Raw genomic sequence first — 17,828 nt, forward strand, 5'->3', positions numbered from 1 at the left:
AAATTCACCCAGAGCCTTCTCTCCAGGCTTGGCTGTGTTCTAGGACTCCTACCACAGGACTGCTCAGCTCACTCTCTAGATCCTCTCTTTGGAGAGCCACTCCCATCTTCCTTATATGTAAGTGGGGTAGCAAGCCATCTGAGACAGTGAGTCAGCAGAGCCCACTTAACCCTTTTGCATCAGGATCAGCATCTGTGACTAGGTTGGGTAATTCAGGCAAACACCAACAACCTATTACAGTTTAGCTTAAAGGTCTATTTTAGCAGCCATTCTGCATCAATTGCATAGGATACTGGGTCAATGTAAATGCAGATCCCATGTTTCCACCCCTCTGATGGGTCCTGCCTACCCTCCTTGCAGCCATCCACACTGGCCTATGTGGAACTGGTGCAGAGACCCAGAGTTAAGGTGATATAGGAAAGGAATCAAGGTTCCTACACCATGGTTTGTACTTACTGTACCACACAGAGGGTTCTAATGCCATCTAGAAAATAGTTGTACATGGGTAAATTCAATTAAAAAAAACTGTTTTAAAAGAACATTAAGGTTGCAAACTGAAATACTTAAAAGTCAGGAAGTGGTAAAGTTAAATTTGTGTGCTTAACCTTAAATCTGCTCTCTTCTGTATATGCATTATAATGTAGTATATTATTACATAATGATATAATAGATCAAACAACATTTTAAATAAAGCCTTAGATTCCTTCTTGCAGCACGTTGTAAAAATAAATGCTACTCTTCCTCTGGGATACTGTCACATTGTTTCTCAGATTATGCAATATAATACCATAGTATGTTAGACAGTATTGTGTTTTAAATATTAGAGATTCACCAAGTGACTCTGTAGGCAGTAGCCTACCTTAAACTGGTAATTGCCCTTCATTATAGCCTGTGGAGCACAGCTACTGGCTCTTATCTTCAGGAAGATGTTGAGAGCTGTGCTTGCTTGCTCTTTCGCGAGCCCTTGCAAATACACACACACACACGTACACACGCACTTTCTCTCTCTCACTCCCTCTAATACACATGCATTTACACACTTCGGCATATTTTTAGAATATCTCTTGGAAGACTCTCGCTGTTCTGCTGGGTATGATTGTCTGATGTTTTTCTTACCAGGTACTTGTATAGTTCAGCCTTATTTAAACACTGTTATCTCTTTGATCAAAGTCTATAACCTGAAATTTTGAGCTGGAAAAGAAGTGTGGGGGGAAATCTATCAAGTACATATATATTTAAACGTCTGCTGCTGTCTCTGTATGTATGCAGTGATTCAAATGTATTTACTTCAGTGAAATCTTGCAAGTGCAGATTAATCATTGGCTTTTTTAGCAAAAGCTCTAAAAATGTAATATTATGATTCAAGTATTGTCTATTGAATTAAACAATTTATAGTAAAGTTGTTTTGAAACTATTTTAAGTTGAAGACAAAAAAATTAATTTCTCAGTGGATTCTTTTTTTAAACCTTCATCTCACTTGATGATCAGAATGTCCAAATGCTGGGCTGAATGAATGTAGAATTATTTTAGTATGGCTAGGATTTACGTTAATAACTAAATCATGTTATCTAGAGCCTTGTATGCGTCTGTTGGGGGTTGGCACTAACCTAACTGTGCCAGCTGAATCGTAGACCATTATAGCATTGCTATAGAACTTGAAACAATTTTCGGAGGTTTTCGTTAGGCTGATGCAAAACAAGTAGCTTCTGCAAAGTTCAAATAATATGGGAATAAGTTGCAAGATGAAACTTGCTTGCCACACCTTTCCTTTACAATTCTGTTTTCTCTTGCTGAGTTTTAAATATAGTTTTAAGGGGGACATTTCAATTTATTGTAAAGTTGGTCCCTTTGGATTATTTTGATTTCCCAAACTCTGATCTCTAAGTTGAAGTGTGCCAGGTATTTGTCAATGGACAAGGAGGAAGAACATCCTTCTGCTGGATTTATTAATATTCAGTTCATATTTCACGTAATTAACATTAATTTTGTCTAACTGTCTTGGGTTTTACATGATGGTCTGAAAGATGTCTTATTTCATGTTTAAGTTTATGTTGCTCTGATTTTACATGCTGTACAAGAAGCAGGCAGAAATGTATAGAAGAATTTAACTAAAGGTTTCCCCTGCCTTTTCATGTTACTTTTTACACTTCAGTTAAATACCAGGAATCATTATAATTTAGCACATTTATATATGACTTTTTTCCTACATAGATAGAATACATCCATTGATTTCTGTTAAATACAGTTTTACTGACTGGCTGGCTGCACAAACACACACACACATACTCTGCTCTGCCATATCTCAGTTACAGCGTAGTCCTACCCAGGGTCATTACAATGTACACATTACATATTTCTAGCAAACATGAAAATGAATCAAACAGGAGTAGAGATAAACAGAGATAGATTGGAGCCTGGCGGGGGCATAAAAAGCAGTAAGCTGACTGACCACTGGACTAGTCTTCCTAGTTTGGTATAAGCACTGTTTTCCCTCAGCCACCCTAGAGCAGCAGGACCCCATGAAGTGAAAAATTAAACAACTAATAGGAGTAAAGTTTAGTGGAACAATTATTTGGTATCACTCCAAAACTAATTGTTTCTGAAGAGATGTTTAAACCAATGTCAGTGCAAGGCAAGAGTTCTTGGCCTATGGCCAGCACCTTTGTAATGCATATTAGCTCAGATGAGGAGTACTTAAAAGTTAGAGAGAGAGAGACAGGGAGAGAGAAAGAGAGCGTTTTCTCACTGCTCATGCTGCATTGGATTGTATTCTCCTCCTTGCTGAGACCAGCTGAATACCTGTGCAGTGCTTCCTTAACATGATTTTTGCCAAGGCTGACACCAGGCTCTGCTCTTTTTTCAGGTGGACTATCAGCTGTTGATCCCTCTGCTGACAGTAAAAAAAGACATGCCAATTGCTCGCTGCCATTAACAATGACCATGACCCTTCATACCAAAACCTCTGGAGTTGCCCTGCTGCACCAGATTCAAGGCACTGAACTGGAGACTTTGAGCAGACCTCAGCTGAAGATTCCCCTGGATCGGTCACTCAGTGAGATGTATGTGGAGAGCAACAAGACAGGGGTTTTTAACTACCCAGAAGGCACCACTTATGACTTTGCCACTGCCGCTCCGGTGTACAGCTCTACTAGCCTCAGTTATGCCCCTGCTTCTGAATCATTTGGGTCCAGCAGTCTGGGAGGGTTTCATTCGCTGAACAATGTCCCTCCAAGCCCCGTGGTATTCTTACAAACTGCGCCACAGCTCTCACCCTTCATCCATCACCACAGCCAACAGGTACCCTACTACCTTGAAAATGATCAAAGCAGCTTTGGGATGAGAGAAGCTGGCCCTCCAACCTTCTACAGGTAAATCTTACCTTTGATTTATTTTAACAGGATATGTAAAGTAGGATGTAGAGAAGCACAGAATTGTCTCTGTATAAAAGGCCATGTAGTCTGATCAATTGAGTCACCAGTGAATAATTAGACTGTAAATGATAGTGTGGAGTAAACAAAACAGCTGTTGTGACTGTTGAGTAATTGTTGCTGTAAATGTTAGAAAGTGTACGTATATGAAAAATAAGCATAAAAAAAGATAATGAACATAAATGTGACCTAGGAAAAACAAGCCTAAAATCATAATCTGCAAAAGAATGGAAAACAAGAACAAAAACCACATTCAATAAAAATGAGAGTCTGAAATACACTAGAAGGGATTTCTCCACCACCTTTGGTTAACTTCAGACCTGGTGTAAGTGATAGTTTGAGTCTGTAGCAAGAGGCTCTTTCCTCTGGCTGCCTGTAGAATGCTATGGGTGGCTTATACGAGAAGCTGTTCAGAAACTCAGTGTCCTTCTTAGCAAAACTGTTGTAGTCGACTTAATGGCAAACAGCATTTCAATCATACAGAGCCTTTAGGAGTGGCAATAAATGCCTCATACCTGAAATGCATATTTGGTTGGAGAGAGATAAGGAGATATTGTTTCCCTAAACTAGCACATTTTATTAAAAGACAGGGTATTTTTACTTTCTTTTCTCTATAGCGTCTTGTGTTTCTTAGTGGAACACTTCTATAAAAATGTTCTATGGGGGAGTATTGGCATTAATATTTTTGCAGTTGTAGATGCATTTCAGTACTTTTTTTGGATTAGGTGGTGGAATGTGGCTGCAGACAATTTTTAGATGGGATAGAATATATAAAACATCTTTAAGAGATGCCAAGGTTTTTATCAGCTCTCCTTCCTCATTCTTAATTTAAAAATAAAATACCCCACCCGCAAAATAAATAAATAAATCTCCACGACAAAATGAAAATGTATTTTTTCTTTATTGGGAAAATACCAGGAATGCAACGCCCCTATATCCACTCTCTTCCGAATTTTAATGTTTGGTAGCAAAATTTTGCAGGATATTGTGCTGGGTTATGTTAAAGGCGATTTCCCCCCTCCTTAATCTGTGTCTCTGTCTCAGTTATCTGGGAGGTCTGAGCAACAAACTGCAGCTTAGGAAAAATTACTGTGTGTAATATTTAAGGCCAGCTTCTTGCACCCTAACTCTATTGAACAGTAAAATAATACTCAGTATGAGTAAGAATCAGGCCACAAATCAGAGAGGAAGATTGAAGTTTTGAAAAGGATTTGTGTATCAGATGGAACCGGAAGCAGCACCTTTTAAAAAAAATCATAGCGTGGGATTACAATAAACTTGCTATTGATGGTCTGTACTGATTATCTCACATTGACAGCCACGGTAGTGACTTGAACTAAGTTAGAAAAAGCAGTGCTGTTTCTATCTCTGTAGGGCTGTACTGGATAGGATATTGCCCTGAAAACACTAAACTTTAGCTCTTTTTTCCTCTTGGGCACGGACCAAATCACAAATATCCCAGCAAATAAAATAATTTTAATAGTGCTCAATTTATGAAGATATTTAAAGATAAAATCAGGAGTTAAAGTACAGGCATTTCCAAAAAGGCAGTAGAGGGCACAAATTCCATACATCTCCAGTTTGCTTTACTCATTTCAGTTGTCCCATTGACTTCAATGGGATTAGATGAGTAAGGAGAGCAGAATTTAGTCTTTTGGTGTAATAGTGTTGTATGATTGTGTTGGAGAGTCACAATATTTGCAATGGAGCATCACAATAACATTATGGTTTAGGGATGCAAATGCATTCTCTGAGGCCAAATCAGCTGGAGCAGTAACTATTTAATAATTACTTACGATAAGTAGGAGATGAAGGTGTATTCTGCCATGCACTGCCCCACTTTACATGGTTAAAATGTTAGAAATTTTCCTCCTTCTCCTCACTCTCTTATTGAAGAAGTTAAATACAAATTATATTATATTTATTTAGCATGACATTTTGCATGTATACAGATAGATCTATGTATGAATTCAGTATCACTTATATTTGATTTATTTATTAATTTTTCCTTGTGTTTTTCAATACATTTCCATTGAAAAATAGTTCCTCTGAATTTCACTGCATGCTAATGACATACTGTATGTCTAGTACTGGATACTATCTTTTCTTATCTTGCAAAGGTAGTATGTTCAAATCATGAGTGAGGAGTAGCTGTGGTTAATCTTTTAATTTTCTTGGAATTTTTGCATGTTTTATTGTCTTTTTGCTATTTTCAGTACTTAATGTATCAAATATTACTATGTATTTTAATGACAATATTGTCATTTATATTTTGTGTGTATGAGTATCTTGCTATCAACTAAGAAAATGACTTCAGCTGATCTCAGTTTTTATATTTGATTTTGGTGTAAAAATTTTCACTGTACTTTGCAATAGGTTTCTGTCTCATTCAGGAAACACCAGAGGAGCCCTCCAGTGGCTAACTTAACACCTGTAAATCCCCATAGACAGCAACAGATTAATTCCTTTCTGTTGCCCTATTAGAAAACTAAAAGGTTACCCCACGGGCCTTGCACCTTCTAAGGGTCAGATATAAAAACTTGTCTGCCCTCTGTCTGGCTAGGAAGCTGGCTCCAAATTCAGCACAAACTCACACACAACCAGATTGGACCTAGTATCCAGTCGATTATGGAGCCACTTATTTGTCTGTAGCAAAACACAAGACCAAGTCAAGTCAATACACTAGAGGAAACATTCTATGAAAAAGCATCTGTGCATCACTAACACTCTCTGTCTTTCTCTCTCAAATGGAGCCGGAATGTTTTCTGGTGCCTCAAGCCTAGAGCATATGAATAAAGTATCTGTTTAATTTTGCAGATGGGTAATATCTCCAAAGCTTATTAAGGCTGAATTATTATAAAATGTCTCTTGGCTGTTTCCCATCAATGTGATCATGTTAATTCTTAACACTTGCCTAAAGCGGTCCAAAAAAAATGACAAAGATATGTTGATCCTCATCCTGCTGGAGTTCATAAATCCCCACACAGGGTATCAGAATTTCGAAAAAGAGAGCTGACCCTGCTAGCCTAAGCTGTTTTCTTTAGCTTGAATGACTTCAGTGGCTAAACCTTATGGCTGTTTATAGAGGGAGCGAAATTTTAAAAAGTACCACAGTATATACAAAATCCAAGGATAAAATGTTTTCTTTTCTTTTTAAATATAGTGTGGTGTGCTCTAGTATAAGGGAATATCCATGTAGTAGTCTCTTTTCTGTGGAAAGTTTCCTTTTGATTTCACAGTTGGCGTTAGGCATCCATAATATAGGAATGCTGATGTTATGTCCTGAACACTAGGAATGGTTCTGTTTATAAAGCCTGTCCTCCTGTCCCTGTCAATTTTGCAAAAATGGCTGATAGAGGAAGGATGGCACCAGGCTTCCCTATGTTATAAGGGTGTTGTGAGAATAAATCCATTAGATATTGTTATGTGCTCTGATTTTATGGTGATGGGGGCCATAAAAGTACCTAAGAGATCTATATTTACTAGTTCTTCTTTGAGTATGTGTCAGTGTGGGTCCCACTCTAGGTGCACATATGCCCCATGCACTCAAGATTGGATTGTTCTTTATGATAAGCATGTGAGAATCAGTACACTTGGAATAGGTGTAGGAGTGTGCACGAGGCACGCACAGCGCCAGTCAAGGAAGCCAAATGTTGCTAAGACTGGGTGGCTGAGTGAATGTTTATTATTGCTGTTTCTTGCTGGTCCAAGTCACAAGTATAACAAACAAGATGAAAGAAATAGGAAACACATCGAAGAATACTACAAAGAGAATTTTTCACAAATGTCTTGGAGGCAAATTTCACTGTTCTTATGGACACAGTGAATTGGTAGTGCTGCCTATACTTAAGGTTGCCCTACACTTCCCATTTTAAGACCCAGTTTTCAGTTGCTTATAATTTTGTCAAACTTCAACTGTTCAGGCTGAAATTTTCTATGCCAAGTATCTGCCTCAAGATGATTTTTTTCTTTTTTAAAGTTTCAGCCAAAATGGCTCACCTGTTTCTGAGAATGATGGGAAAATACCTTGTTTTGCCTGTGTTAAAATGGTCTTGTTTGTTTTTTGTTTAAAATTGAGACACTCTAGTGCCTCCATGCCGTAGAACAGTTTGGCACTGGGAGGTCACCCTGGTGTCCGAGATGTCCTTTTTTGCTTTTCCCAGGAAATCCTGCCCAAATTTGGCCAAGTTATAAGCCTCTTAAAAATCTCAATTTGAATGTACTCAGTAGACATTTGTTAGAGTTTGCCAGTGAGATTCTCTGAAGATTTCATCTGGATGGAGCATGCTGCATCACCTCACAGTTCCTATATGCTGACTGGACTGTGTATGCATCACCCCAACAGAGCGACTGAACATGCTCCATCCTAGGGCAGCTGGGGCTATGCAGGACTTTCACTGCAATTACTGCTCCTGGCTGATGCAGATCACTGTGGTGTCAGGCCACAGAAACTGATATCTGGAAGACTGTCTTACTTGTACTCTTAAGGACCCTCCTGCTGGCCCAGCCAGCATGAAAAAGCAGCCTGACTCAAATGCAGAGAAGTCAAGAGGTGGACTGGGCAGGGGGACAGAGAGAGAGAGAGAGTAGAGACTAGATTGGTACAAGGAGTGTGGGGGGCGAGGGAAGGGAGACTGTGAGTGGGGTGGAAACTGGGAATAGGAGATCAGGTGAGGAGACTGTGAATGACTGGGTAAGGTGACTGGGAGCTAGGAGCTGGTGTGGGGGTGGAAAGACTAAGATTGGATGAGGAGCAGGAGTGAGACTGGGTCTGACTGGACAAGGAGACTGGGATACGGAGCCCAGGAAGGAGTCTGGGACTTTGACAGGGGGCGTGGAGAGCGAGACCTGGACTGGGTGAGCAAGGGCACTAGGATGAGTTGCTGAGGGGAGGAAGAGACAGGACTTGGGGCAGGTTCAGGCTGGAGAGTACAGGAGTCAGATTTGGGGGGAACAGGGGTACTATTGGGTCTGTCCCCACTAGAATACACTCTCTTCCAGAGCCTGGAATGGAAACCAAGCTTCCTGAGTGAGTCTCACCATTCTTCTGCTGTCAGCAAATATCTGTGAAACCCATTGGCAAAGTGTATATTTCATCTCCCTTTAGTGTTGGTCCTACGTGGAGGATGATGACCTACTAGTGTTGTCAGTTATTTCGTTAGCCCAAGTGGCAGAGGTCTGTGCAGTGGATCTGATGTCCCATGTAGGTGTCAATATGATTCCACATGTAGAATTTCTGTTTTTCAATTACTTTAAAAAAAAAAAGAACCCAAGGCAAATATACACAATTAATAAGACAAGCTCACAAAAAATAGGAAATGGCTGACTTAAGGTTGCCCATTCAACCTTAATTTGGTCCCCTCGTGATATCCATATTTAAAGCTATGATTTTATCACAGAGGTTGTGGAAGTCATGGAATCTGTGACTTCCAAAGACCTCTGTGACTTCAGCCTGCAGGCAGCTGAGAGCTGTAAGGTCCTGCCAGTGGCTGGGAGCTGTGGGTACCCCTGCCACCCAAGGTGATGGGGACCCCCCGAGCTTCAAGCTGCCGTGGGTAGCAGGGGTACCCCACAGCTCCCAGCTGCCATGGGTGGCAGGGAGCCCCCACAACTCCTGGCTGCTATGGGTGGCAGGGGACCCCACAGCTCCCAGCTGCGGGGGCGGGGGACCCTGGAGTTCCGAGCCCCCACAGGTGATGGGGGCCCCTGGAGCTCCCAGCCAGGCTCCCGCAGCTGCCCAGCAGCTCCCCATTTTGTCATGGATATTTTTTGTAAAAGTCAGGGACAGGTCACGGGCTTCCGTGAATTTTTCTTTATTGCCCGTGACCTGTCCCTGACTTTTACTAAAAATATCCGTGACAAAATCTTAGCCTTATCCATATTGTACTGACTTTAATTATATGATCACATATTATTTTTTCCACAGGATCCCTACATCATTCAGTGCACGGGATGGACTATGCTCTGCAGATCAATTAGGCTTGTGTAGTGAATGAGGCTGTTGTCTGTAGGACCCCTATGTTATTTGTTGCAAAAGTTGGAAGACGTGCAGTGAAAAAGGCAGAGGATTGCAGAAAGAGAAAAGATGGTCTGATGGTTAAGGCAATTGAGTACTGCCCTGGAGAATTTGATTCTATCCCAGTATCAGCCGCAAAGTTCCTATGTGATGTTGAGCAAATCACTTAAACCAGACTTTTCACAGGTGATCATTAAGTGTGTGTTCCTCATGTTCTTCATGCACACCTTGAGACACTGGTGTCTGATTTGCAGAAGTTCTGAGCACTCACAACTGCAAATAAAGTCAATGAGAGCTGTGCTTTTAACATATATAGTTCTATACACTACTAAATATTCTGAAAAATCAGGTTCTAAGCATCAAATTGGGCACCCAAAATTCAAATTCATTTTTTACCTTAACCTCTCTGTGCCTCAGTTCACCATCTGTAAAATGAGAATAACGATACCATCTAACTTCACAGGGATGTTGTGAGAATAAATGTATAAATGTTTGTGAAGCACTTAAGATACTACAGCGGTGAGCACCATGGAAAAGTCCGTTAGGAAATTCATAATTCTGTCTTTAGAGCAGGTTTGAAAAGTGTACAGTAAATAAGGCATGAGGCCACAGGTTGAATAATGAGGAAAAAATATAGAATAGCTTGCGAATTCAGTAAGACTGGTCCTAGAAATCAATGGGAAAAGCTTTGAATGCTAGTTTTAGGTAAAGTTCAATATGTATTTAAATATATATGTTCAGGTTTAATTAATCTGTATATGGTTACTTTGTAGGTAGATGAGGGACCATTGCACAAGAATAGAGTCAATATACCATCCCCTAGGCTCCTCTTGTTTCCTTCTTCTGACATGCATTCTTTGAGCTACTCTTCCCAATTTCTTACATGCCGCAGCTCAGGTGAAGAATTGTGCATACTGTGTTTTAATGAGACATTGAAAGTCTTACTCTTAAGAATTAGATGTCTCATAATAATATTATAGTGGAGCGCTAGTTCCACTATAGTTAAGGTTGAGAAACCCTTTGTGTATAAAGGATTATTCTTCTTAGTGCTCTAAAATCCTCACAGTTACTCAGATTGCCTTGAAATTTGGTGTGCCTCATGCCTTTCTCAGGGGGTCTACCTCGCCCCCTCCACATGTGATCTGGGATGTGTAGGGGAAAGTATTGGTTTAGGTGGTATCCTGTGTGCAAGTGTGAAAGGATTGTATAAGGATAGGAAATGGTTAAATTTGACAGGTGTGGTATTTTGTCGGGGAAGTAGGCTCAGTGTTTGAGCTCAGGGCAAGTGCAGTTAGTGCCATCCTTTACAGTGACAACATGGGTGAGGTAATATATTTCACTGGACTAACTTCTGTTGGTGAGAGAGAAAAGCTTTCGAACCAGTTCTGTGTGGCTCGAAAGCTTGTCTCTTTCACCAACAGAAGTTGGTCCAATAAAAGATATTACCTCACCCACCTTGTCTCTCTAATATCCTGGGACTGACATGTCTACAACTACACTGCATTCATTACACTGACAAGGCAGACTGTGTTATGGGTATTTTGGGGCATCGCTCAAGAGGGCAGAGTGAAGATTGGGTGGATGTTTACCTTAACTCTGTATTTCCTGGTTTTCAGACGTTTGAGTTTTGCTGAACTCAACATTCTGGAAGGGCATGAACTATCACTGGGCAGCCTCAGCTCTGCGTTATTGATGGTTTTGGCCAATTAATTAATTAATTACATATTTTTATTGATAATAAATAAGAAAAACCAAGGTGATGACATTAAGGAAATCAAAATTCATTCCTTTACCAACAAAAAATAAAACATAACACGCTGGGGCACTTGCAACATTACTGCGGTGTGCACACATGCTGCTTTTACCAAATCATTTAAGAAAATAATCTGATTGAGGCTACCTTTTTAAAAAATAAACTATAAGATCTATAAAATCACTAGCTGGCTAGCTGCTGTCAGTCCCAGTTCTTCTTTCATAGCTGATTAAATGTCAGTACTAAATATTAATAGTTTCAATTTGTTTTGATTTGTGATCCTGCCTCATAATGTGTCCTGCTTCTGCCTCTGTCTTACTCACATTATTGTCAGCAAATTTAGCTCATTCTGGTGATTTATAACACCCTGAGGAAGTGCTGTAGCAAACAGGCTGGGAAAGATTCTGAGCAGGGCCTCTGAGAAGGTGGTAAACAGAGGCACAACCCAGAAGAGGACGGAGTGGGACAAAGGTAGCTCCTGAATTTTGCACTTCGCGGGGAGCCTGCTTGTCTCCAGTCCTACAAAAGTAAAGGCAGCTCTTGTGCTGTTCTGATTTGTAGCTGCTTCCTGGCGCCATATTTAGGTGGCTCAGCAGCCCAGAATAATTGAAGTGCAGAGTGCTTTGGCTTCGCCCCCGTGTGCTGCTGTTCCAGGAACTGGCACAGAACTCTCCATCAGGCTCTCCACTAACAGGAGAAGGCCCCCTGCACTAAGGTTATTCCCTGTGGGCTGTCTCTGCCAGCTACCCACTTCCTTTGTAATAATGGAACAGCATGCAGGGGTAGATTGAAAAGGAGAACCAGGGCCATACTCTACAGAGAGCTGTTCCCGAAATCCCAGATGTCATTTGAAAATTCCGGGGTTTAGTTTCAGCCCCAAATGTCTGAACATTTTGGACATTCCAGGTTCAGGCTAGGGACATGGACGCCCTTGAGTATGAGTGATACTGAAATGTGTGTTTCTCTACTTTCAATGAACTAACTCAGGAGATAAAAGAAAAATAGCAAGGAATAGGTCTACCTTGCAGGTAGTGTAAGTACTTGGTAAGTATGGGACCTGTATCAGTACTTTATTTACACTGCAGCCACTGAAAGCACAGTTCAGGGATAAGAAATACAGAAGGCAGTTCATATTGAATGGTATTGTGAAGCATTACATGGGATCAGCAGAAAATGTTTATAACAGGTGTTTCTGTAACTGGTAAACATGTGGGTACATTGTGTACTAGTCAGTGGTCCTCAGTCTCCTCAACCTGTGTAGTGAGCACACTGGGTTGTAAAATTTGGATCAAGGGCTTCTCATTTTTTAGGTTATTTGTAGCTTTGTTTATGTACATGTTTTTGTTTTTCTGCTTTTACATTTGTTCACGTTAATTTTAAACATAAAAAATAGAAGATGACAAAATTAAGCACATTAGCTTTATGAAATGTATGCGTATTATATTTATAAAGGTTCCTAAGAAACCATTTCACTCGTACTGCTGCTACCTGAAGAGCTGCAGAGCCCCTTGTGTTACAGGACAGGCCCATGCATTTGGGAAGAGACACTGTCTGCATTGGATTAGGGATTTAGCTTGCGGTCTATTCAGTGCTCATAACGACATCCCAACATGGGTAGTTGGGGGCTCAGAAGAACCAGAAACCAGCCCCCCCACTTTTTAACATGGGTGTAATAGTCAGGTGTGGAGCAGCAGTGGCAGGGATTGCGCTTGGTGGTGGTGGTGAGCTAATCAACTCCTTGCTGCAAAGTACAGCCCCTGCTAGCAGGAGCGCTGCCAGCTTTTCTGCCGCCCTAGGAGGCAGAAGGTCCCGCCCCGAAATGCCGCCCCCCACAGAGGCGGCGGAAGGTCCTGCCGCCGAAATACCGCCGCAGTCACCGCCCCCCAAATTGTAGTGCCCTAGGTGACCGCCTAGGTCGCCTAATGGGTTGCGCCAGCCCTGCCTGCTAGTGACACCAGCCTTTTCCGGTGGAGGTTGAGGTGGGCCTTAGCCCCACTTTAGCACAGGGCCCTGCCCCCTGCTCCTCCTCTTCCCCCTGAGGCCCTGAGGCCCTGCCCTCGGCCAGGCTGAAAGCCGGAGCCAGGCCTGGGTAAGAGCTGCACAGGGAGCCGGGGCTGCTGTGTGGAGCCCTGCATACTCCACCTGTCCTGGGCAGCATTCCTGGGGAGTAGAGACACTGGCTGGGTGCTGCTCTTAGGCCTCTCGTCCCCCCCATCCAGGGCCGGTGGAGGGTCCGGGGCTCCCCACAGCAGCCCAGGGTCTTTGGGTGGCTCTTACCATGGCCTGACTCGGGCTTCCGGCTTGGCGGGGGAGAGGCTTGGGGGGAAAAAGGAGGAGCAGGGGGCAGGGTCTGAGGGTGAGAGGAGTAGCAGGTTCCAGTGCTGGTGGCCATTGCCCCCCCCCCCCACTTCTGAGGGTTGCCAGACATTTGGTTTTCGACCAGCAGGCCCAGTCGAAAAGGGACACTGGCAACTCCGTTCAGCACTGGTGACTGGGCTGCTAAAAGTCCAGTCGGCAATGCAGTGGGGCTAAGGCAGGCTCCCTGCCTGTCCTGGCTCAGTGCCGCTCCTGGAAGCGGCTGGCATGTCCAGCTCCTAGGTGCAGGGGTGACCAGGGGGCTCTGCGTGCTGTCCCTGCCCCGAACACCGGCTCTGCAGCTCCCATTGGCTGGGAACCATGGCCAATGGAAGCTGCAGGGATGGCTCCTGTGGGCACAGGCAGTGCACAGAGCCCCAAGACCACCCCGGTGCCTAGGAGCCAGACATGCCGGCTGCTTCTGGGAGCCGCCTGAGGTAAGCGCTGCCCAGCCAGAGCCTGCACCCCAAACTCCCTCCTGCATCCAACCCCTTGCCCTAGATGGGACCCACCTCACAGCCAAACTCCCTCCTAGAGCTGTCACCCTCTGTATCCCAATCCCCTGCCCCAGTCCTGAGCCCCCTCCTGCACCCAAACTCCTCATCCCCAGCTCCACCCCAGAGCCCATACCCCCAGCTGGAGCCTTCACCCCCTCCCGTACCCTAGTCCCCTGCCCCAGCCTGGTGAAAGTGAGTGAGGGTGGGGAAGAGCGAGCGATGGAGTGAGAAGGGGTGGGACAGAGCCGGGGCCTCAGAGAAGGGATGAATCACGGGTGGGGCTGCGGAGCAGAAGGCGGGGCAAGGTTGTTCAGTTTTGTGCGATTAGAAAGTTGTCAACCCAACCACTTCTCCAATGCTCCTGTGGGGGCCCCCAAATTGGGCATGGGCCCCATGGGACTGTGCGTTAATCCACCACTGATGTCCATATTAAACTGAATTAGTATCCTATTAAAAAGAGTAATTCCTATTAAGTATGACTGGTCTTAAATCGTTCTATAGGGATAGTCCTGTTTAAATGGATTTCCTGATTAAACATATCCAGATTAAGGTCTTCTTTATTCATTACAAAAAAGATGTTGTAATTCATAAATGCAACAAGGTAAGTGTTATGGGTTTGTTGCAGTTACCATGCAGTTGCTAGTGAGGGTCTCTGATCTATAAATGGGGAGTGGGTGAGGTTCAAGAGAAGAGTTAAGGTTTGTGTCAGAAACATAACTTTGAATTTCCTGAATTGATAGTATTCCCTTTTTTAAAAGTAACCTCCTATTAAAGTGTTTTAAAGACAATATTTGAACTCTAATTTAACTAAGTTTCTTGTCTGGAAATATATGGCCTGTGTGGGTATCTAAGTTCATATATATAACATTTATAAATTTGTATTTTTTATATGCATAAACATAAAATAGGCTTAGTTGTCAAACTTGGGCCCTAATGTTAGGCTCCTAAATTCATATCTGAGCACCTGAATAAAAGGTCTTATTTTCAAAGTGCTGAGTAGAGCTGACCAGAGAACATAATGGGAGCAATTGAACCTGTCCCTCCTCTTCAAAGGAGAAAAAGCCTTACTCCATATCATTCTTTAAAAAAAAAAAAAAAAAAAGCCAGAACACTACAGAGCACTTCTTGACTTCAACTATATCAAAAATTGATAAAAATTCACAATGGAGACCTTTAAATCCACACTAGCCACCATCAATAGAGGGCATGACATTTGAATGATGCCAATCTCTGTATCACAGTTTGACAGTCCCACAGATGCTTCTTAAAATTTTGCTCTTGAAGTACATTACCGATGCAGATCCTTGCCCTTTGGTTTAGGACAGGGGTTTTCATAACAAAATTTTTGGTGGCTGCTGTGACAAATTTTCCTAAAATATTTAATTAACTTTAGGAAAGACAAATAAATATGCACATATACATGCCCAAATCATTGTAATTTATTTATGTAGGTTTTTTTTTTTGCAGACTCAATATTGAAAATAATATACAGTTGTATTTTGGTGCCCCTGGCCACAGCTGTCTCCCTCACCCATCGCCTCTGGCCCCCGCTGCCTCCCCGGTCCCCCACTGCTCCCTAGGCTCCCCATCGCCCTTAGGGCTGGATTTCCAATTAGGCACAGTAGGCATGTGCCTAGGGGTGCCTAAAAGTTAAAGGTGGGTTAAAAGTTAAAAAGTTAATACATACGCAGTTAAAAGTGGTTAGCATAAACTTATTTTAAAAATTATAAACAACCCAGTGATGATATTACATGGGAAACCGTGGCAACTCTACACCTGGATTTCATATCACGCGTGGTACTGGCTCTGCTTGTTTGTGATTGGCCAACGTCATCACTGTCTTTAGATGCTCATGTATATGAGGTACACTTAGTTACCAGCCTGCCTCTGTGCTTGCGGCTCTATTCATGCGTGTATGAAAATGCTATTGCTATCTTTACCATAGTATATTGCAGCCAGCATGGATTTAATACATTACAAAAGAAGTTTCACCTTCATATTTTTCCTACCTGCTACCTATGTGATTGTTTTAATTACATGTATTTTTGTTATTGTATTGAATAAATATTTACATTATTGTTCATATTTCTTTTCGTTTCATTTTTTATGGAAAACACAAAGGTCAGCTGTAGGCAGGGGGGCGCTGAAGATGCTGAACCTAGGGGCGCATAAGGTGTAAATCCGGCCCTGAATCCCCTCCCCCCCGGTCTCGCTGCTTCCCCCCATTACCCTGAGCTCCCTACCATGACCTCACACCCTAGTCTCACCCTGCTTCTTGCTTCTTGACCACAGTGCCCAGTAAGGCTGGTCCTCTTGAAGCCCTGCTGCCCCGAGCTGAAGCCCAGAGCCAGAGCACTACGGCTGGAGTTGGGGTGTGTGTATGCTGAAGCCTGGAGCCCCGCTGCCCTGGGAGGCTGAACTCCACCCCCGGAACACCATGGCTGAAGCGGGGGTGGGGGGGTGGGAGGGGGCTCAAGCCCGCCCCCAGAACCTCTGGATGAATCAGGGGAGGGGGGCTGAAGCCCTCCCCCGGAGCAGAGAGGAGGCACTGCTTTGTCCCCTCTCCATCTCTGCTCAGGGGAGGCTGTCATGGCCGTAGGAAAACCCCTCAATGGCCGCATGTGGCCATGGTGGCCACATTTGAGAAACACTGGCTTAGGAACAGCACTGCAAGTGTTTATGAAAATGCTAGCAGTGTTAATATCAGCTGTAAGAAAGGAAGGGGGTCTTCTTCTACCCCTTCCTGGGTGACCTCCTTATCTAGGCCTCATAGAATGTACCACCAAAACACTAAGGATGCTGCAGAGCCACAGTTTTGTGAGAGTCAGTTAATGACCTCTGCAAAGTTGCTTACTGCAGAAAAGATGGAGATGTGGAGAAATTTTATCAAAACAGTCAACCTTTCAAGGGAAGTACCTTTCACATGTATCTTTCTCTTCTGGGATCAGTGGTCTCCCATGTGGATATTCTTAATGGGTCAGTGCTCATGAGGCCACCACAGAGCTTCCCTTTATCTCTTCCTAAATTATCTCTTATCTGACCCTCAGTGAAGGTGTGTAATCCCAGGAGGATTCTTGGGTCATTCACATGGGGTCAAGGACTGTCCAAGGAATCTGGTCCAAACACGAGAGGAAGCACAGCATAAACTGGCGAGACCTCAGAGCAATCCAATATGGTCTTAAGGCTCTGCTTCCATATCTGGACTTACTTCAAGTGCTGATCATGACAGACAGCACCTCAGTGATGTCATACATCAATAGACAAAGGGGACAAGGTCTACATTCCTTCAAAGAGAAGCTCACCTCATGATGACTTGGTCAAAAAAGAATCTGCAATCAATTTGCTCCATTCACATCCAAGACAAAATTGAATGTTACAGCCAACTGGCTCAGTAGGCAAAAGTTAGGTAATCCAGAATGGGTACTATGTCTAGAAGTGTTTCATCTCCTTTGTGATAGATCTGTTGGCCTCCCACCTGAATCAAAAGGTTTCAGTGTTGATGTCTTTCAGTGGGATCACAGAGCCACAGCAACAGATGCCTTGTTGCAAGGATGGCCAAAAGAGACTCTTATATGCCTTCCATCCCTTTTCCTCTCCTCACAAAATATTGCAGAAGAACAGATCAGGAGAGAAGCAGCACTGGTAATTTTGGTATTCCGATTCTAATCAAGGAGGCCTTGATTCTCTGATGTCCTTGACCTGGTACAAAGACCTCCCCATCTACTTTCCATCGAGAAGGGATATGATATTACAAAAGCCAATCACGCATCAAGATCCAG

At 43.0% G+C, this 17,828-nt stretch overlaps 1 protein-coding gene across 1 annotated transcript in view; it reads left to right on the top strand.

Moving 5' to 3' along the window:
* Nucleotides 1-2,871: 2,871 nt before the first annotated feature.
* Nucleotides 2,872-17,828, top strand: part of ESR1 (estrogen receptor 1) — a 192,547-nt gene continuing 177,590 nt past the window's right edge. Inside the window, exon 1 of the mRNA XM_065401317.1 lies at nt 2,872-3,368. Within this exon, the coding sequence (XP_065257389.1) occupies nt 2,935-3,368 (434 nt within the window). The 5' untranslated portion in view covers nt 2,872-2,934. The remainder of the gene's footprint in view (nt 3,369-17,828) is intronic.

This window comes from Emys orbicularis, chromosome 3 (genome assembly GCF_028017835.1).
Source record: "Emys orbicularis isolate rEmyOrb1 chromosome 3, rEmyOrb1.hap1, whole genome shotgun sequence".
Classification (NCBI taxonomy): domain Eukaryota; kingdom Metazoa; phylum Chordata; order Testudines; family Emydidae; genus Emys; species Emys orbicularis.